Consider the following 22,719-nt stretch of genomic DNA (forward strand, 5'->3'; position numbering starts at 1 on the left):
ATGGAATTGAAATCAGGAATTAGGCTTGAGAGCAAGTGCTTTATTTGCTGAGCCTTCTTGACAGCCTCAGTCCTATGGGTTTTATTGTTTAAGGCAAGGGACTCAGGTTGCTAATGTTAACATCACTATATAGTCAGTGATAACTTTGCATTTCTGATCTGCCTTTCCACCTCCTGATGCTGAGATTATAGGCTTCAACCTCTATCCTAGACCTGTCAGCATTTTTTAAAATTATATTTTATGTGTGTGGATGTTTAGCGTGCATGAATGTCTGTGCGCCAACCTTGTACCTGTGCCTATAGAGGGCAGAGGAAGGTTTGGATCCCCTGGAACTGGAATTACAGATAGTTGTGAGCTACCAGGTGGGTGTCGGAAACTGAAATTATGTCCTGTGGAAGAACAGTCATCTTTTCAGCCCATAATTTTATTTACTTTTGAGACAAAGAATTACTATGTAGACCAGGCTGGCTTCAACTCACAAAGATCCCCTTGAGTGCTGGCATTGAAGATGTGCACCACCAACTTTCATCAGTGGTTTGACTACTTCAGCTCTAACCCAATCATGATCTATATCAACCCCATCCTTGATTATTTAAATTCAACTGTTTTTCTCAATTGGGTCTTTTCTTCCATACTAGAATTCTCCTGTCTTTATCCTAACAAAATGAAAACTATTAAAACACATCATTCCTCCTTTTTCTCTGACAAAGCCACAGTTTCCAAAAGTATTTCATAATGTCCCTATATCTCTTTCTTCTCCAAACTACTGCAATTTCTGTCAACTATCACCAATCCATTATTAAATTCAAAAGATATTTCTCAGACGTCTTTAATCTCTTAAAGGCTATTTCTTTGAAATAGTTTTTATTTCCTAAATTGCCAGAATTTTGCTTTACTCTTAGCGGGGTTTGGAAGAATTCTTGAGGCAAGTGGTCTAAAACCCTTCAGTAATTCAATGGCCATAAAACGAATTCTAGGTTTATTATTCCAAAATTTACAAGACCTTTGAAGATCCAGCTTTCTCTCTAGCTTTATCCCCAGCCTTGAAGGTGATGGTCTCAGTGTTAAAAGGGCTCTCCCATTCTCTCCCAGCCCTCTGATAGACTATATTCTGAAATAGGATCTCACTAAGTTGTAGGTCTGGTTTTACATTCCAGAGGTCAAGGGATCTTCCAGCCTCAACCTCTGATAGCCAGAGGACTACAGGGTGTGAATTACCATGCCTTCACATTTTCTTTTGTCTCAGAAGGTGAATTCTTAAACTTCCAACAAGAATGAACTTCAAGAAACTTCCAGCCGGCCAGTGGTGGCGCACGCCTTTAATCCCAGCACTTGGGAGGTAGAAGCAGGCGGATTTCTGAGTTCGAGGCCAGCCTGGTCTACAGAATAAGTTCCAGGACAGCCAGGGCTCTACAGAGAAACCCTGTCTCGGGGAAAAAAAAAAAAAAACTTCCAGAAGGCGCCGCGTTGTTGTTGTTATTGTTCTTACTGCCTCTTCATCTCGTAGACTTCCGGAGGAACTCCTCCTTATCCTTTGTAACTTTAAGAGTAACTTCCTGCGTCAATCCTACGGGTATTCTTCAAAATAAAAGTTTTGCTCATTGTTGGCTAACGCGCCTCGGAATTTCTGTAACCGTATTCTGTTAACTGAAATGTGTTTATGCATCTATTTCCCTGGTTTAAACGGGCCAAAACACCCTGTAGACATTTTTTGCTAGACATTCGAACACTAAAGCGTCCCGCGCAAGGCTGCCGTCAGGGACGACAGTAGCACGAACGCCTCACTGGGAGAATCTGTAAGGTTAACCGGTGATTTCCCAGGATCTCCGTCTGCGTGGCAGGAGATTTAGCCCGCCCCCTCCTCGGTGATTGGCTCCAAGGGTAGAGGTGTGTCTGCCTCGCGGCGTCCTGCGAGTGCGCAGGCGCAGAGGTCCTCGGGGCGCATGCGCGCTCGCGCGCACCCCTCCGGGACTAGAGTCCGAGAACTGCGGGGGGGCGCTGGAGAGGAGTGGCCGGAGCAGCCGGGTGAGCCTTCTAGAAAGTAGCTGAGGAAGTTGGTCGGCGGGACAGGTAGGATGATATCCCAAGGAGAAAGAGGGTGTGGTGGTGGTTCAACGTTTTTGGGGTCGGGCTTGAGGGGAGAAGGGAGCTCCGGCCAGTTCTTGGTGGATTGGGCCGAGAGGGAGATCGCCAGGCGTTGGCGACCAGCGCGAGCCCTCGCAGGAAGGGAGGCGCTGTGGTGGTGCCCTGGACTTGTGTGGCTCAGCTCCTCAATCCTCACCTTCAGCCTCACGGTGTTTCTCGTTAGTATTAACAGGCTGTCTGGTGGCCCTAATGAACACATAGTTTTGAAATAGTTGTTAAAAGAATGACCCTGAGGCTCCTGGCGTTGCAGACTCCACTGTCTAGGAAATTCCCTGCTTACCTTGTGGCTTCCCCGCGGGCAAGCACCAAGAATATGGTCAGTCAAAAGATGATTTTTTTTTTCCAATTCGGTTTGTGTGTGAGGAAAGTATCATAAAGTATTGTGAAACTTGTTCCTTCGTTCTTTTGGTTTTTTTCGAGACAGGGTTTCTCTGTGTAGCCCTGGCTGTCCTGGAACTCAACTCTGTAGACCAAGCTGGCCTCGAACTCAGAAATCCGCCTGCCTCTGCCTCCCAGAGTGCTGGGATTACAAGCGTGCGCCACCACACTCGCCCCATTTTGATTTTTAGATGGCTTCTTTTTGGTGTGGGGTCCTCTTTTTACATTGTAGCAACCCATAAAACCAAGTGGAACTGGGCCAGAATTTGGAGTGGGTGGTTGGAGTCCCAGGTGAGTGTCCAGTGACATCCCATCCTCTCTCTATCAGAGAATGTCAGCAGGCCCGATCCTGAGAGTCTTTTGTGAGTTAATTCCAGTTGTTCTGTTTAAGATGGTAATGCTTATTTATACTCTAAGGACAGTGTTCCATAATAACATATTTAATACTTATGAGGCAATTATATAGGCCGGCCCCAGCGACCTCATGAAACCCCATCTCAAAACAACAATTAAACAATAGACATATATTAAATATGTATTTCCCAGTTAGTTCTCATCCCTGGTGGTTGGTCAGGATCTGAGCTCTCAGCTGTTCCTCAAGCTCCCTCTCTGCCTGTTGCCATGCTCCTTGGCCATGATGGTTGAACAAATGGATCCTTGTGTAAGCTGCCTTGCTCATTTGCCCTGGCAATAGTAAAAATGAATTAAGACAGAAGCTGGTACTGTTTAGACCAAGATAAAAAGAATATATATCTACATATAAACTATATTGAACACTCTGTTCTAGTTACTTTTTTGTTTTGGTATTTGGTGCTTGGAGATTAAACCCAGGATCCCTCCTGCATGATACACACACTTTACTCTGAGAGCTGCTCTCCTAGGAATAGGTAGTTATTAATATTTTGCATTGAGTGAACCATGCCACAATACTTACTGGATGATAATAAGCATGATTATTCTCATTCAATTCAGAACAGCTTGCAAGAGCCCATTCTTTCATTCTATTGTGTGGGTACCAGGGTTCAAATTCAGGTTATCAGGCTTGGCTTCAAGCACTTTTACCCGCTGAGCCATTTTGAGGGCTGACTTAAGTTTGAAACTATCCTGGTCTAAATAGTACCAGCTTCTATCTTAGTTCATTTTTACTGTTGCTGGGGCAAAAGATCTTGACCAATGCAATGTACTGAAGAAAGCACTTATTTTATTACACTTTCACAGAGGGTTAAAGTCCATCACCATCATGTGGAGGAACATGGCAGCATGCAGAGAAGGAGCTTGAGCAAAAGCTGGGAGCTCATATCTTGAGACACCACCACCAGGCTGAGAGAACTGGGAGTAGTATTGGCATTTCGAATCCCAAAGCATGTCCCCAGTGACACAGTTCCTCCAACAAGGCCTCTCTAATCCTTCCTTCCCAAACCATTCTATCCACTGGGGATTAAGTATTCAACTGCTTGTGTCTGTTGGGGCCATTTTCCTTCAAACCACCACAGTGAGTATACACAGATGTCCCAGTCAGGGGACAGCTTCTGAGAGTCTTCTCTTTTTCCACCTTATGAATTCATGGAATGGAACTCAGGTCATCAGGTATGTGAGCAAGCACTTTACCTACTAAGCAGTCTGTCTCAGTGGCCCAAGGAACATCATTCTTAAATGTTCTTTGGAATTACTCTTTTTAGAAACCTCAGTTTCTTTTCAGAAACTCAGTACAGATGTCCTCTGTATGTATATATACCCATTGGTCTTTTTAGCCTCTCTTGGAAACTCCTGAACACATCTAATGCGATGCATTTTTTAATCCACTCACCTAAGAGAGTTGGAGGGAATTTTTTACATAAGGTAAAGCATTGTCATCTATACTCACCTAAACTTGGTATTTAACATACTTAATCTGCCAGGTTGTCATCTTTCCTAGACAAGTGGCAGAGGAGCTGCCGATTTCTGCATGGCATTTTCACCTTCCACACACGCACGGTTAATGCCATTGATCATCTCCCCAGGGTTACACCCAAGGCACTTAGGGTAGAAGTGTGGAAATTCCAAAACTGACTGCAGCTTGAAGGCTAGGCGTAAACACCAGTTAAATATTCAATTCTGTAAACCTGAAGTGCGATTTTGGGTTTTGTTTTGTCTTTTGGTTCCTGATTTCTAGTGGTTCCCTCTGACTCTCTTAACTTTTTTTCAGTGAGTCATGTGTTTCCCTGTACTTTGAAACATAGATGTTTATAATAGATATAGTTTCAGTGGTAAATTTATCAGAATCATTACATTCTTTGTGGTAGGGGCTTCACATAAGAATGGCTATAAGTTATCCACTTAGAAGAAAATACAAAAGAAAACTAGAAAGGAAATAAAGGGGAAAAACTATTTCTTGAGACAGGGTTGTGTATATAGCCTAGGTTGGCCCTGAGTATAATCCTTCCATCTTATCCTCTGGAAGTACTAGTATGGACCATCACACCTGGCTGTGGAAACTGTTCTTAACATAAACCATCTGATCTAAATGCCTTCAGGAATTGTTAAATTTGGAACATTGTTTCTTTTTTGGCCTAAAGTTAGTTGTCTGTCTCTATGTCTCTGCTTGCCTGCTGGTGTCTGTATCTGTGTCTGTTGTGAGCCACCATGTGGTTGCTGGGAATTGAACTCGGGACCTTCAGAAGAGCTCTTAACCACCGAGCCATCTCTCCAGCCCCTGATTTATTTTCTTGAATCCATTCCTTACCATTTCTCTTTGGATTCTAGAAGTAAACATGCATAGGTATGTTGCACATATACTTGTACATTTAGAGCAGAGGTTTTCAGCCTTCTTAATGCTGTGGCTCTTTCATAGAGTTCCTTATGTTGTGGACCTCCAACCATAAAATTATTTCATTGCTACTTCATAACCTATAATTTTGTTACTATTATGATTCATAATGTAAATATCTGATATGCAGGATATCAGACATGCAATCCCCACCAAGGGGTCTCAACCCATAGGTTGACAGCCACTGATATAGAGCTTAGAATGAAAGTACTCATGGCATTGAATATCTCATATGGTTCATCTTACCTAAACTGAACATACCGAAACTATCCAAAGTCTTGCTGAGTCCAAGTTTATGTAGGAGTTTCCTGACTTTCCCCTCAAATGTTCAATACTAGGAGTCAGGTCCGCAGGTAAAAAACATGACTTGAGTACAAGTCAGTGCTCTGGCGAGGCATGATGGTGCACACCTGTAATCACAGCACTCGGGAAGCCAGGGCAGGAGGATTGAAGTGCAGGGCTAGTCTGGACTACATAGCAAAATTGTCCCAAATCATCATCATCAAGTAAATGATATTCACTTCATTGATAACTGTACTTATGGCTGGTACTGTGCTAATGACTTAATGTGCACTTGAGTTTAGAAACAATTCTGGGAAGAACTTTTAATAAATATAAGGGGGCTGGAGAGATAGCTTAGAGGTTAAGAGCACTGACTACTCTTCCAAAGGTCCTGAGCTCAAGTTCTAGCAACCACATGGTAGCTCACAACCATCGGTAACAAGATCTGACTCCCTCTTCTGAGTGACTGAAGACAGCTATAGTGTATTTACAAATAATAAATTAGTAAATCTTTAAAAAAATATATATAAGGAACTATCACACAAACAGGCTAAATAAATTATGTGGCTGCTATAGGTGGGAAAAGGTTTTTGTGCTGGTAGCATAGTTAGGCTGGCTTGGTTTGCCAGTTTAAAAAATTCTTCTCTTGTTATGAGATAGGAAACTTGGGCTTTTTTCCCATTCACTTATGTTGGTTCTTCAGACAGGTTTACACTCTAGCTTAGGCCAGAATTGAAGGCTTCTTTTACCCCACATTGACCTCAGCATTGAAATGTTCCTGCCTCAGGTTCACAAGTGTCAGGTAAGCAATATCAGACTGGATCTTGATCCCTCTTGCAAAATGAGTGAAAGGTACTTGATGTAGTGGGCCATACCTGTAATCCTCCCACTTGATGAGCTGAGACAGGATAGTTTAGAAGGCTAGAGTGAGTTTCAGAACAGCCTATACTGCCTAGTGAGACCCTACCTCAAAACAGAACCCCTAGAGAAAAATAATGTTCTCAGATTCTGAAGAAGTCGGTATAAACACATGCTGCTGAGGATCCATCTGTCTCTGCCTCCGAGGCCTGGGATTCAAAGGGTGTATCACCACATCTTAGTGGAATCTGCCTATTTTTAAGATTTCATATAGATTTGTAAGGCATCATGGTGCATGCAGAGGCAGGTGGATCTCTGAGTTCAAGGCTAGCCTGGTTTACATATTGAGCTCTAGGACAGCCAGGGCTGTATAGGGAGATCCTGTCTCAAAACATATCATATAAATGATATTATATTTCAAAGTGGTAGTCAGAGACTAATTAAAAGCCGCCTGGGATGTGTATTTGTCTATGTATTTGTGTCTGTCTCTGTCCCTTTCTGTTGATGCTTGGGATCATATTAGGGGACTTGGACATACTAGGCAAGAAACATCTTCAGCTCTTAGCTGCTGTCTTTGTGTGTTTTGGTTTGTTTTTGTGTCTTACTATGTAGACTAATCTGTAGACTATCTGACACTAACTAATGACTGACCCTCCTGCCTTAGCTTCCAGAGTGCTTTGTCTACTCTTTTAAAAACAAAAACAAAAAACAAAAAAAAACTTTGGAGGCTGGAGAGATGACTCAATGGTTAAGGGCACCGACTGCTCTTCCACAGGTCCTGAGTTCAATTCCCGGCAACCACACGGTGACTCACAACCATCTGTAATGGGATCTGATGCCCTATTCTGGTTTGTCTGAAAGCAGCTACAGTGTACTCATAGAAATAAAATAAATACATCTTTTAAAAAAACTACCTTTTTTTCATATACTTGATTTTTTCCCCTAAGTTTAAAAAGCTGAATGTTTATTTCTTTGCCTAGTATCACACAGTCATGTCTTGACCAGCTTTGTTTCTTCTGTACCTCCACCCTTTTCCCCACCTCTGAATTGTAAAGCAAATCCTAGAAACAACCATGTAAACTACATCTTTAAGGCCAGACATGATAACTCGTATCATGAGTGCCAGCACTGGGAAGCAGGAAGACCACTGGTTAAGAGTCCAGCTGCACTGTGTAAGAGAGACAGTTTAAGCAATACTCCCCTCTTATCTGTGGTTTTACTTCTGCAGTTCCTGTTACTTGTGGTCAATTTTTGTTTGAAACTATTAAATAGAATGCTTCAGAAATAAGCAATTTGTAATGTGTTTTTGTTTGAGACAGGATTATTCTAGGTAGCAGAGGCTAACCTTTCCCTTGGAACAATTCCTGCTACTGCCTTCTAAATATTGTGATTATGGGCATGTGCTGTCATACCTGCCTAGTTTGTAAACTTTAAATTTTGTGCTGCTATGATTGTGTTAATATAATCTCATGCCCCCCCTGAGCCATCCTGCCTGGGATGACTCACTCCCTTGTCTAGCATCTTCACTTAACCCTTACTTAATGATAATAATGTAATATAGGCTTGATAGTGGTGTTGCAATTCACATATGCCCACAGAAGCTGTATTTTATCTTCATATGGATAGATGAATTTTTGTCATAGCTATTGTACAGACTAAAAAGAGAAGCTATGGATTTGTACTCTAATTTGAGGCATCCACTTGGGGGTATGGAAGTGATCCCTGGTAAAGGAAGACTGTTGCCATTTTGTGCTTTCTTCCTTTCTTCTTAGGTAAGGAGGTTGTTACAAATTCTCTTTTCCAGCTACATTCCCTATTTTCTTTAAGGGATTTTTTTTAATCCACTTACTCACTTGATTTTTCAGAACTTGTTCAGGCTATTTGTACCTAGTATTGCTGCCTCATGTGAAATATTTCCCATCTAAGCCTCAGTAAAGCTTTCCCTCTAAACCCCTGTTGGCAGTGCTTAAAACAAATCTTATTTCTGTTCAATCATTTTCTAGTGGATGGGGATGTTTCCAATAATTTAGATATACGATATGAGCAAACTAGAAGATTTTGCTCTAGAGAACCAGGAATTGGAATTATACTTTGGAACCTGGGTCTAGAATTTATTCTTTATAACTCTGTTTTATTCATTCTTTTTGTTTGTTTTATATTTTTAATTTTTATTTTTTTTAAGATTTATTTATTTATTATATGTAAGTACACTGTAGCTGTCTTCAGTCACACCAGAAGAGGGCGTCAGATCTCATTACTGATGGTTGTGAGCCACCATATGGTTGCTGGGATTTAAACTCGACCTATGAAAGAGCAGTCAGTGTTCTTAACCGCCGAGCTATCTCTCCAGCCCTATTTTTATTTATTTATTTATTTATTTACTTACTTACTTATTTATTTACTTATTGGTTTTTTTGAGACAGGGTTTCTCTGTGTAGCCCTGGATGTCCTGGAACTCACTCTGTAGACTAGGTTGGCCTTGAACTCAGAGGTTTGCCTGCCTCCGCCTCCCAAGTGCTGGGATTAAATGCATGCTCCACCACTGCCTGGCTAGTTTTTATTTTTAAGACTGGGTTTCTCTGTATAGTCCTGGATGACCTAGAAATAGCTGTGGAGACAAGGCTGGCCTTGAACTCACAGCCTGCTTCTGCCTCCCAAGTGCTGGGATTAAAGGTGTGTTCCACTGCCTCCACCACCATTATGTAGCCACTGCCCTAGAGTTTATTTTGTGGACCAGATTGGCCTCAAACTCAAAGAAAGTTTGCCCTCCCTCACCTTTTAAAATTAAGTGCACATGTGTGTATGTGTGTGGATATGTACACAGGAGTGTGGGTGCATGTAGAGGCCAGAAGTCAGAAGAAAAGAAAAAGCCATTTAAGTGGAATCTTATGTTTTTAGATTTGTAAAGAAATATGTTGTTTTGCAAACTACTTCAACCTTTGCAAAAATATTAGGGCCCGTTTTGTTATTGAAAAATAACAAAAAAATTAACAAAATTTTAACTGGTACTTATTGATACAGGACTGGAATAATAGCACATAGGAGGTAGAAAATAAGACAGATAAAGCCAAGACTGCATGAGATCCTGTCTCAGAAAGCAAAGAAAACAGTGGGATAGGGCATGAGTACCAGACGCATTGCAGTGAGTCTGCTAAGGATATTGTTTTTGTTTTTGAGACAGGGTCTCTATACAGACCTGGTAAACCTGGAACTCACTAATCATAGAGATCCTTCTGCTTCTACCTCTTTTTTGGTTTTTTGGATTTGGTTTTTCGAGACAGGGTTTCTCTGTATAGCCCTGGCTGTCCTGGAACTCACTCTGTAGACCAGGCTGGCCTCTAACTCAAAAATCCGCCTGCCGCTGCCTGATTACAGGCATGCACCACTACCACCACCCGTCCTGCTTCTACCTCTTGAGTGCTGGAATTAAAGGCATGTATTGTCACCACGCCTGGCTGTGCTAAGGATCACCCATATATGTTGTCTTGAGAATCTTATTTTGTAAGACAGACTAACCTTGAATTCCTGATCTATCTGCTTGTGTTGTATACTGATAATATAGGCTTGTGCTGTCCTACTTGCCTGGATTTCTTTTTAAGTGTTCACCAAAAATCTACAAAGTTTGTTATTGTCCCTTTTTTATACTGAGGAAACTGAATCTTGTTTGCTCTCTCTCTCTCTCTCTCTCTCTCTCTCTTTATACTGAGGAAACTGAATCTTGTTTGCTCTCTCTCTCTCTCTCTCTCTCTCTCTCTCTCTCTCTGTGTGTGTGTGTGTGTGTGTGTGTGTGTGTGTGTGTGTACATGGAGGAGGTCAAAGACCAATACCCTTTTCTGGCTTCTGAGACCTCCTGTATGCATTCGGCATATAAACACACATATACACATTAACAAAAGTAAACCTTTAAAAGGTTTACTTCCTGAAGTCAGTGCTCTAAGTGTATGAGGTCTTTGTTCCTTCCTGATTCTTATTCTTCTGCTTAGAGAAGGGGGAAGTTTTAAGCAGAACTTGAGTTCATGGGAAGGGTGTGATTCCATGTGACCTCATTGTCACCTGACTGGTCTACTTTCCAACTTGGTTTTTAGAAGGCAGGATTAGTCCTCAGTTTTGAAACAAGTCAGCTATAGACTTAAACCTTTTTTGGACCCATTTGAGAGTTTTGTTTTTACTAACAAGATAGTAAATATTGACTTGTAGTTGGCAAGAATCACTGGTAGGAATAGAATTACAAAATTGTGTTTGAGAGATCTGGCTTTCTTATCTCACAATATTACTGTATCCGTAGTATATTGTCTAAAAACCTGATTGAAGTTTTGCAGGGTTCATGTGTGTTGTTATTTTTCTTGTTACTTGTCCCTCTGTTGGGCGCTAAGAAGTTACTCATTGGAGCCACAGGTGACTTTTTTTTTTTTTTTGGTTTTTTTTTTTTTCGAGACAGTGTTTCTCTGTATAGCCCTGGCTGTCCTGAAACTCACTCTGTAGACCAGGCTGGCCTCAAACTCAGAAATCCGCCTGCCTCTGCCTCTGCCTCCCGAGTGCTGGGATTACAGGTGTGTGCCACCACCACCTGGCCACAGGTGACTTTCGAGAGCGCTGCTAGGAAGAGTAGGTTTGATAGGGTTCTAGAAAGTGACAGAGAAGCCAGAATCCACCTGAGCAGGCAAGAGCAGGACAAGCAAAGGTAGACACAAGTTTGGAGGTGACAGCGTTTGCATCTCTCTTCCCCCACACTGTCTCAGGACTGATTTCTTTCTAGTCCTTCCTCAAACTTAATGATCCTCCTGTTTGAACCTCCTGAGTTCTGAGACTGAGTGTATACCACCATACTCTACATGATAGCATGGGACATATGTATAATAAAGCTAAAGGTTCCTAAACAATTAGGAAAGTAATAATACATATGATTTGATAGTAATATCTGATGAGTGAATAGCTGCTATCAAGGAAGGCATTTATATTTTCTTTTTTAAACTTAATTATTTTGTGGGTTCAGGTGTTTTGCTTGCTTGTATATCTGTTCACAATGTGTGCGCCTGGTGGTGGAGGTCAGAAGAGGGCCTAACATCCCCTAGAACTGGAGTTGCAGTTGGGTGTGAGCCATCATGTGATGCTGGGACCTGAGCCCAGGTCTTCTTCGAGAGCAGCCAGTACTCTGAACCGCTAAGCCATCTGTCCAACACCAGTATATCTTGCTTATATTATATATCTTAGTGTGTGAATATTTTATCTGAACCACAGATATGAAAAATATAAGTAATATTTGGAACTTTTTGGGGGGGGTGGTTTTTTTTGTTTTTGTTTTTTTGGGGGTTTTTTTTTGGTTTTTTTTTTTTTTTTTTTTTTTTCAAGACAGGGTTTCTCTGTGTAGCCCTGGCTGTCCTGGAACTCACTCTGTAGACCAGGCTGGCCTCGAACTCAGAAATCCGCCTGCCTCTGCTTCCCAAGTACTGGGAATAAAGGTGTGGGCCCCCACTGCCCAGCCAAGATTCAAAAATCTTAATTACAGGTAGCACATTTAACTACATATACAATCACATAACTTAAAGGGCTCATTTGCCTAAAATGTGTGAGGCTTGGATTCAATCCCCAAAGTGCGCGCATGCACACACACACACACACACAGAGAGAGAGAGAGAGAGAGAGAGAGAGAGAGAGAGAGAGAGAGAGAGAGAGAGAGAGAGAGAAAGAAATAGAAAAATGTCTAATTATCCCATTATAGGGGATTGAGCCCAGGGCCTTGTGCATGTGAAATAAATGTTCTACCACTGAGTTACACCTTCAGTCCCAGCTGAAGAAATTGGTCTGTGACCAGCTGCTACTTTATTCCATATGACACACTTGCAGTGGTGGATGATGGGGTGAAGTCTAGTGATTGTCTGCTTTTTGCTACAACCACGTGCAGCTCTGTTTGAAAAAGCTGTATTCCTTTGAGGGTGTACCCGTTTCTCTATGTACTTGTTCATTCATTAGGTACTTTCCAAGTATGTACTATCAGAGCCTGTTAGGTGTTGACATAGATGAGAAAACCTGTCTCTTTCAAGAGTGTAATCTAGCAACATATTCCTGGTTAATTTGATTCTCTGCTTGTCAGTGTAATCATAGCAGAGTACCTGACCTCAACATAACATTTGTGCTTGATAATTTGTTGTTGATCAGCTTTCAGAATGAGTGCTAGGTGTTTTAGTAACTTCCTTGATCTTCTGCTCACTGACCTCCCTATCCCCATGTTACTATAATCACAAATTTCTAAAGGTTGAATATAGATATGGCCCACACCTCTAATCCCAGTACTTGGGAGATAGAGGCAGGAAGGATAAGATGTTCAAAATATCTCTCAGTTACATAGCAGGTTTGAAATCAGCTTGAGCTACGTGAGACTCTTCTCAAAAACAATGAAAACATTGCAAGACAGAAAATCTAAGATGTGAGCCAGGTATTATCTGTATTATAGACAAAGAGCTTTGATAATTGGTTTTCAGAAATGTAATATAGAGCTGTAAGGTGCTTTAATGGATCAAGTGATAGTCATGCAGTCATAAGAATATGAGTTTAAATGCCCAGATGCTGTGAAGACAGATGTGGTGATACAATACTAGCACCATGGCTAAGTGGGAGGTGGAGACAGGAGAATCACGGGACCAAGCAGCTTGGTGTATGCACCAGTGAACAAAAAGAGACCCTGTCTCTTTTGTGGAAGTCGAGGACTGATATCTGAAACTGTCTTCTAACACAGGGGCAGTAGCGTGGTCTCTACGGTGACATACTTGTGCTCAGACTCCTACACATATACGCAGCTATATATTACAAACATGTGCACACATACAAGAGGTAATAAAATGCTAGCAAATGCAGTAAAGAAAACCTGTGTTAGTTCCATAATGCTTATTGATACACTTGATTTCTCACTTTAGTGACTGAATAGCACCTATATTAAGGGGAATTTTATTTTGGCTCATGAACTTATAGGGTTCAGTCCATGATTGTTTGTCTCCATGCCCTTGGGTGGAGCATCATAGCTGCAGGAGTGTGTGCGTGCAGAGGAGCTTTAGACAGTACAACAGAAAACTCTGGACTAGGTCTGACCTTCAAGGCACTCTTCACCCCACAGACCCACTTCTCATCTATGCTTCATCTCTTCAAAGTCTCCAGAACCTGCCAAAATACTGATACCAGCAGGGCACCATATGTTCATCACATGAGCCTGTGAAAAATACCACACCATGACGCTTGTCTTATTTCCTTAAATGTTTACAAGATCTTTTACTATGTATTAGAAAATTATTGCTTAGTTTCAGAGAGACTTCACTGAAACAACAGACCATATAAATAGAAGAACAGAATTTATCCATAATGAAAATTTATCAGTTTTTGAGCTCTTTGTATCAGATCTTTTACTTATTGTGGTGTGTGTGTGTGTGTGTGTGTGTGTGTGTAAGGGGGGGAGGGGGAGACAGAGACAGAGAGAGAGAGAGAGAGAGAGAGAGAGAGAGAGAGAAAGAAAGAGAAAGAAAGTATATACCTGGAGCTGAAGTTACAAGAGGTTTGTAAGCTGCTGGACATGAATGCTTGGGAATTGAACTCTGGTCCTCTTCAAAAGCAGTTTGTGCTCTCAGTTGCTGAGCTGTCTTTCCAGCCACAGCAGTACTTTTCTTGAGAGTAGCTTAGTATTTCATATTCTCCAAGGAGTAGCTTGAAAAACTCATGTAGCTTTTAGAAGTAATGTCCATGTGTTCTTTCTTTACATGACTTTTAAGTTAATCTTTTTTTGTGGTGGCTTGAAAGAAAATGGTCCCCATAGGCTGTGGCACTTTTAGGAGGTATGGTTTGTTGGAAGAGGTATGTTACTAGGGGGTCTTTGAGGTCTCCAAAGCTCAAGCCAGTCTCTCTTCTGCTGCCTGTGGATCAAAGTTTAGAACTCCCAGCTTCTTTTCTACCACCATGTCTGCCTGCATGCCACCATGCTTCCTATCTGTTTATAATGGACCTCTGAATTGTAAGCTAGCCCCAATTAAATGTTTTCCTTTATAAGGGTTGTTATGATCATGGTATCTCTACACAGCAATAAAACCCAAGATAAGATAATTTATTTACCCGGATGTCTTCTCTTTATTGCTTTGCCATATTCAGATAATAGTTTAAGAACAGGGGCTGGAGAGATGATGGCTCAGTGATTAAGAGCACTGACTGCTCTTCCCAGAGGTCCTGAGTTCAATTCCCAGCAACCACATGGTGGCTCACAACCATCTGTAATGAGGAATTGATGGCCCTCTTCTGTTGTGTCTGAAGACAGCGACAGTGTACTCACATACATGAAATAAATAAATCTTAAAAAAAAAAATAAAAAAGATTTAAAGAACATTGTTACAAGGATTAAGGGTGTGGTGCAATTGATATAGTGCTTGCCTTAGCACTCACAAAGTCTTGGGTTTAGTCTCTAGTATTACATAAACCAGACACAGTGGCACATACCATGGAGGGAACAAGATCAGAAATTCAGTCATCCTTGGCTGCGTATCTCAGAAACATGAGACCCTGTCTCAACAACAATAATAAAGAACATTGCACAACCAAGAATTTGCTTTACACTTTAAAAAAATATATATTTAGCCAGGTATGGTGATGCATGCCTTTAATGCTAGAACTGAGGATGCAGAGACAGGAGGATCTCTTGTGAGTTTGAGGCCAGCTTAGTCTACATACTGAATTCCAGACCATCTAGGGCTACACAATGAGATGTGCATCTGGGATATATGTCCCTAGAACTGTAGGTACACACAAGCCATAGCATGCATGTGGAGGGCAGAGGACAAGTTTAAAAACTTTTATTTATGTTTGGGGGATGGTCATGGAGGTCAAAAGATAGTGTTGTAGACTCAGTTCTTTTTTTCCACCTTACAAGGGTTCCAGGGTCAAACTCCTGGCAAGGACTTTACCTGTTAAGCCATTTCAGTGCCCTTAGGTTGTCAGACTTGCATAGCAAGTCCTTCAACCCTTTGAGCCATCTCACGGGCTCACTGATATTTTTTTAAGGCCAAGGTCCTTTCCCATTGAAAAGAGTACTTCCCCTGGGCCTGGGGATGTAGGGTAGTTGATAGTGTGCTTGCCCTAGCATTCAGGACACTGTGGGCTCCAGTTCCAGCAGCATATAAACCAGACATGTCTGTATTCCCAGCACAGCATGTGCAGCTGAAAGGTTAGAAGCTCAAGGTCATCTTTAGCACATAACAAGTTCAAGACCACTTAGAGTATTTCTCCCGTGTTTTAAGTTTACTTGTTGTACTAGTAGCACTAAATATCTATATTTCCTCTTAGCCTCAGTTCCTGGCTCTGTAGTATAGGTGGGCAGGTAATAGGATCTGCTTTTTTATCCTACTTGTCTGGTAAATACCTAAGTCCCATCAATCTATGCTTTTTGTTCAAACTTTTATGTATCCTTATTCTATTCTTCTAGAGTATCCATATTTCCGTGTCAGTGTCCAACAGTTTTGATTCATCATGGATAATCTGTCACCAGAAGAAATTCAGCTTCGAGCTCACCAAGTTACTGATGAGGTGAATGATTTTTTTTTTCATTTTAATTTTTTTATTACATTTTAATTAGTTTTTATGTGGGTGTGGGTGTGTTTGAGCATTGAGTGTCACATACATGTGGAAGTCAGAAATCAACTTGCAGGAGTTAGAATTCTATCCTTCCATCTTTCGGGTTTCTGGGATTGAACTCAAGTGGTCATCTTGGTGGGAAGTATCTTTACCTCCTGAGCCATTTTGCAGGCCACTGTTTCCATTTTCACTGTAGAAAAGTGAGAGTAACTTTTTTTTTTTTTTGTGGTTTTTTAGAGACAGGGTTTCTCTGTGTAGCCCTGGCTGTCCTGGAACTCACTCTGTAGACCAGGCTGGCCTTGAACTCAAAAATCCGCCTGCCTCTGCCTCCCAAGTGCTGGAATCAAAGGCGTGTACCACCACCGCCCAGGTTGAGAGTCACTTTTTATAGATCACAATCCCTTTGGCTTCTTGGTCCCTTAAGGTGGCTAGTATTTACTAGTTACCTCCAATTCTGGAAGGAATTCTGAACTGTAACAGTTCTTAATATCTGTGTAATAGGCATATTTCTGCCTACCTTCATGATCTCCCTTGACTCCACCATCTGGGGTCTCTATTATAAAGTGCCTGGGGCAGCCTGGCAGTGGTGGTGCATGCATTTAATCCCAGCACTTGGGAGGCAGAGGCAGGTGGATTTCTGAGTTCGAGGCCAGCCTGGTCTACAGAGTGAGTTCCAGGACATCCAGGGCTACACAGAGAAACCCTGTCTCAGAACAACAACAACAACAACAAAAAGAACAACAACAAAAGAACAAAAAGAAAAGAAAGAAGAATTTTTTAGAAAAAAAAAAAGAAGAAGAAGAAGAAATATGCCTGGTAGGAAGAAAGTGAAAATGGAACTGCTTTCTTTGTAAGGAAGAGGTGTTCTGGCAAGTTGTAACAATAAAGTAGCATCATAAATATAGCCTGTGATTGATTTGTTTCTCTGTATTCCTTTAGAATGTTATAATTCTTTATTTCTTCCTAGTCTCTGGAAAGCACGAGGAGAATCCTGGGTTTGGCCATTGAGGTAAGAAATATTCAATATTTGAGTATAGAAACTCAAGTATATGGGTGGGATACTAGATGATGTGTTTGAAACCAGCGGTTGCTGAAGACTGCCCTGGGATGCACTAGTAAGCCAGTTCTGTTTCTTGTTGAAAATATTGGGATATTGACAGAGAAGATGAATTTACCATATGCTTGTGACTTAACTTTAGGGGTTAATATGTGTATTGGTGTGAGACATCAGGTTCTGTCTATAACACTGATTCCTAAGAACTTGGTTTTTGATGTGATTCTTTGGTATCATTTGTTAGTCTTTGGAAGGTTTGCAGGAATTTTGGGTTGTTTTCTTGTACTTCCATCTCTTTTTTCCCCGTTTAGTCTCAGGATGCAGGAATCAAGACCATCACAATGCTGGATGAGCAAGGGGGTGAGTTGACGTCATTGAAGGAAACTCTAAATCTGACCTACAGTGCCAAAATCCCTATAAAATTCAGCCTTCTCTTTGTGAGATAAGAGTAATATGTTTCCCCCTTTTCTCTGATTCATATTATAGTACCATGGTCATTGCTGGACTGGGATGAGAGGCAGCAGTGCCCAACTGGATATAGACCTGTTAGACATGCACAGCTTATTGTGTGCATTTGTCACATGGACTTTAAACATGATATGCTCAGATCATTTCCCAGATAGCAAGGTCTAAAACAGGTCTAGATTCTGATGAGTTTAGAACATTGTTTTGTTGGCCTGAGATAATCCCATCTAAGCTTTCCTTAGTTCGTTGTCTAAATGTTAGGAAGATTAGGAATCTGGCTGGAGTGATTTCTAAGCAACCCTTATATGCTGCTGGAGAACAAATCTTTCTACAGTGAGGCTCCAGGAACCTTAGGATCAGTACTGTTTCCTTGGTACTAATACTCACTGACAGGTGATAGATAGTGTGGAGGTTGCAGCTTGCTCCTCTGTAACATTAGCATTTCACTGGACATCTGTGAATGTAACACCAAAACTTGTTCTTAGAACAACTACATCGCATAGAAGAAGGCATGGACCAAATAAATAAAGACATGAGAGAGGCAGAGAAGACTTTAACAGAACTCAACAAGTGTTGTGGCCTCTGTGTCTGCCCTTGTAATAGGTAAGTTGACAAATCAAAGATCTTTTAAACATAAATCAATACGTGAGAATATGCTTGCTTATCCCCTATCCTGAAATGAAGCCAGAAGTGTAAATGGATAACTGATGGATGATGGTATGTCCTAAGTTTCTTTATGTGATAAAACAGCCTGAACAAAAGAACTTAAGGAAAGAAAGTTTATTTGGATTAGAATTCTAGGTTGTAGTCTAGCACTGAAGGGAGGTCAAGGCAGGAACTTGAAGCAGCTAGTCAGTTCTCATCTAAGAACCAAGAGGAATGAGAGCTGTGTACTCTGTGTTTGCTCTCACCTTGTCTAAATTTGGGTTTTACTTCTGAGAACAGGCACCATGACCAAAGCAAGTCCTATAAAGAACAACTTTTTTTTTGGAGTTTTTTTTGGAGTTTTTTTTTTGATTTGGGTTTTTCAAGACAGGATTTCTCTGTATAGCTCTGGCTGTCCTGGAACTCACTCTGTAGACCAGGCTGGCCTCAAACTCAGAAATCCACCTGCCTCTTCCTCCCAGAGTGCTGGGATTACAGGTGTATGCCACCACCGCCCAGCTAAAGGACAACATTTAATTGGGACTAGCTTACAGGTTTGGAGATTCAGTCCATTATCATCAAGGCAGGAACATGGCAGCATCCAGGAAGGCATGGTGCAGGCAGAGCTGAAAGTTGTACATCTTCATCTGAAGGCTGGTAGCAGAAGACTGTCTTCCAGGCAGCTAGGACGAGGATCTTAAAACCCACACCCACTGTGACACTACTTTAATAGGGCCACACCTACTACAACAGGGCCACACCCTTTAATAGTACTGCTCTCTGGACTGAGCATATACAAACCATCACACACCTCATGTTCTTCCACTGTCCTACACTGTTTAAGCTTCCCTGCCTAGGGAATGGTACTGCCCATAGACATGGTCACAAACAAACCAGATCTAGATGGGTCTTCAGTTGATGTTCTCAGGTGATTCTAAGTTGTGACAAGCTGATATTTAGATCATCATAAGGCATGTCTAACAGACAGAGAAAATTTTATAGTAAACTGTGTGAGACTGTGCTCAAGACAAAGGACTTCATCTATTTCCTTTTGGTTTTTTGTTCCCTTGAGACAGGATCTCACTAGATAGTTCTGGCTGGCCTGGAAGTTTCTATATAGACTAGACTGGCCTTGAACTCAGAGAGCTGCCTACTTCTGCCTCCCAAGTGCTGGGATTAAAGATGTGTATTACATCACCATGCCCAGCAATTCATTTTATTCCATTGTGGAAATTTCTATTCTCTTTTTGCTTTTGGATGAAGTAAACTCCATGTTTTTTTACTAGCAATATCCAGATATGGTAAAGTTTGGACAGAGGCAGTTAACCATTAATCTTCAGTTAGGAGCTCTTTTTTGAACTATACTTAGTCGAGATGACTGTCTTGAGATTAGGTTGCAAAGTTTCATCAACAGTTCGTCCAGCTAATTGTTCCAGGTTTATAAATCCCAGTGAGTTAAGTCTTTTACGCTTATGTTTTCAGGTGAGTATACTTTTGTTATTTGCTCTGCCTTGTTTCTAATGTGAGTTCCAGGGATTTTCACTTAGATCCTCATTTTGTACAGCAAACACCCTCTAACTGCTGAGCCATCTCCCCAGCTCTCAGATAAGTGTTTTTATGTTATAATATCAAATAATTATAATTAAAAAATTATGTGTATGGGTGTTTTGTCTGCCTGATGTCTGTGTACCATATTTGTGCCAGGTATCCACAGAGGCCAGAAAAAGGCCTCAGTTCCCCTGGAATCGGAGTTAGAGAAGATAGCTGCCCTGTCAGTGCTGGGAGCCGCCCAGATCTTCTGGAGGAGCAGCCAGTACTCTTGACCCTTGGGCCATCTCTCCATTCCCTTCTGTGCTATTTTCTCTAAATACACAGATTATGTTGCTTGTTGGTCGACTTCTGGTTTTGATTTGTCACGAGGAGTTAAAGATTTGACTGCTCTTGGCTTTAATACAAGCCCATTGACCTGTTTATACTTTGGTTGACTTTTTAAAAGTTTATAGTTCAATAGCTGTGACTAGAGCTGGGGATGTAGCCCTTTTGGTACAGGTTTGCCTAGCATGAATCAAGCCATTGTTTTGAGTCCCAGCCCAGCATAAAATTGGGAGTGGTAGTTGAAGCCTGTGAATCTAGCTCTTAGAGGCCTCTTCCTTAGGTACTTACTGAGTTCAAGGTCAGCCAGGGACAAATGAAACTCTCTCCAAAACAATAGCAACAAAAACTATAGTGTGTCAACCAGGTTTAGCAGATATATAATATGATGCAAAAATCTTAGATATGTTTTACAAACTTCTGTTCCTGTCTCATGTTTCATGTACCGTCTTGGAAGAATGAGGAAGAGAAAGTAGGTGAATTTCCTTGAACAGAAACTCCTTTTCAGTCTAGAAGATTGTTTCTAAGTTGTATGTTAATAAACAGAATAGCAATGAATTCTAAAAGGGTCAATGATAAGAGAACACGGAGGGTAGAACAGTGGCTGTATTGACGTTTTTCTTTGTGTGTCCTGCCATGTATGGGCAAGCTTTTCTTGAACACAAGGTGAAAAGGTAGAACAAGGCCGTGCCATAGGCTTTCTCCTCCATCTTTGGCAGAACTCTTTGTCAGTGGGTAGAGAGAAAGCATTCCCTAACAACTGGAGTCCAGGACCGCCATGGCAGGACAGCTGTCCCATAAGAGAGAGCAGAACCCACTGGAAAGACTCTAGGGGAGCTTTTCTCCTTCCAGCGTCTTTATACCACTGAACCCGGTTGCTGCTGTTAAGTCGTTTGTCCCCAGTGTCTCATTTTCCTCCACTGTCTAAATGTTCCTGACCTTACCTGGTTCAGTCAGGGTCAGCATGTAGCTCCTCGCACACACATAGAGCATCCTAGCCCTCCTCATTCTGTGGATGTCAAAATCTAGCAGTACTATGAGACCAAGTTAACTGCTTGGACTCATGTATTCTTTCTTTCTTTCTTTCCTCTCCCAATCTTCTTACTTTCCCACCCATTACCCCTCTGATCCACAATTGTGTTTATCTAACCATTTAGGATTCACAAGAGTTACTTTTTGTTCACTTTGTTTCATAAAATGGTGGGGTTGCTTGTGTTGTAAGTTGTAATTGCACTGAAGCTTTCACAGCAGTACACTCTTGTGATCACACTCAGGACTTGCACAGGACAAGCAAGCACTCTGCTACTAAGAAGGACTGAGGGACGTCAGTGCTGCCAGCATAAACTTTAACCTTTTAGTGAAGAGTATTATCCCTTGGACATGCTCAGGAAAAATGAAGTATGCCATCATTTAAACTGTTTTCTTGTTTTTCTTTTTATCTAGATTCTCAGTTGGTGGCTGTTTCTTTGAAACCAGGCAGGCATTTGAATGCATCATGTGTTTAAAGTTCTAAATCTGCTCCTGTTCTGTTTGACTGACATGCACTGGCTACTGCTTAATTCTTTCACTTAATCTCTTCCTTTCTTGCTTACTAAAAATGAAGATCTAACATCAAATGCCGGGCTCAGTAGCTGATCAAAGGGATCTTTAAGATGCAGTCTTGAGGTGCAGGCTGAGCTGCTAACCTGCTGCCCAAGGTGATGTTTCAAATGGCTTTTCTGTGCATGTGCATGGATTTTGTGAGTGGTGGAAGCAGTTTTAAGGCTATATTGTGTGTAATGTGAAGTGAATTTGTTTGTAATGAGTGCTAGCAGACAAAAGATGGACTTAATAAAAGGATCTTCATTTGTTATAACTCCCTTAGACTCCAAAAGACATTTTTATTTACCAAGTTAATATCAGCAAAATAAAAGCATCCCTGAAATTCAACAAGCTTTAAATTATTGCTCTTAGCAGTCAGCAGCTACAATTGAGTTCTTTTAAAGGTTGCCTGCATCTCCTTAGCTGTCCTCATACTCTCTGGTTCCTGTAGAGTGCTTCTGTTAAAGTATTGCTTCTCAGCATTTTAATTCCCCTTGATTTAGGCCAGTCAAGGAATTGTCAATATATTCATCATAAACCATATTTAGAATAAAGTGGGATATCAGTTTTAAATGTGCCAGACATTGAGTCCCACACCTTTAATCTTAGCACTGGGGTGGCAGAGGCAGGCTGATCTCTGAGATCAAGGTCAGCCTGGCCTACATATCAAGTTCCAGGACATCCAGAGCTGTTTAAAAACAATATAAAAGAAAAATATACCTACCTACCTACCTACCTACCTACATACATACATACATACATACATACATACATACATAATACATACATACATGCAAAAGAAAGAAAATAAAAAGAAAATTTAATATACCATTCTTTAAAAGATAAAATCTCATAGGTCACTTTTAGTTTTATTTTTGTCTTTGAGACAGGTTCACAGTTTGTAAGCCCAAACTGGCCTCATTCAGTAGTCTCCAGAGTCCTGGGTTTGCAGGCATGCCACTATGCCTAGATTTTACTAATTGCCTTTGAATTTGTCATTCACGCCCATCTGCTCTACAACCTAGCATCTTAA

General features: G+C 41.3%; 1 protein-coding gene across 3 annotated transcripts in view; it reads left to right on the top strand.

Annotated features, from left to right (window-relative positions):
• The first annotated feature begins 1,942 nt into the window (after positions 1–1,942).
• The window catches only part of Snap23 (synaptosome associated protein 23), a 30,388-nt gene continuing 9,611 nt past the window's right edge, over positions 1,943–22,719 (top strand). The window contains exons 1-6 of one of the 3 annotated variants that reach the window (XM_052183350.1): positions 1,949–2,070; positions 3,742–4,110; positions 15,921–16,021; positions 17,037–17,078; positions 17,435–17,483; positions 18,074–18,191. In XM_052183350.1, the coding sequence (XP_052039310.1) occupies positions 15,965–16,021; positions 17,037–17,078; positions 17,435–17,483; positions 18,074–18,191 (266 nt within the window). In that variant the 5' untranslated portion in view covers positions 1,949–2,070; positions 3,742–4,110; positions 15,921–15,964. Of the gene's footprint in view, positions 2,071–3,741; positions 4,111–15,920; positions 16,022–17,036; positions 17,079–17,434; positions 17,484–18,073; positions 18,192–22,719 lie in introns of all 3 variants that reach the window. The other 2 variants (XM_052183352.1, XM_052183349.1) reach the window with 2 other exon arrangements.

The sequence above is a fragment of the Apodemus sylvaticus genome, chromosome 5, assembly GCF_947179515.1.
Source record: "Apodemus sylvaticus chromosome 5, mApoSyl1.1, whole genome shotgun sequence".
NCBI lineage: Eukaryota > Metazoa > Chordata > Mammalia > Rodentia > Muridae > Apodemus > Apodemus sylvaticus.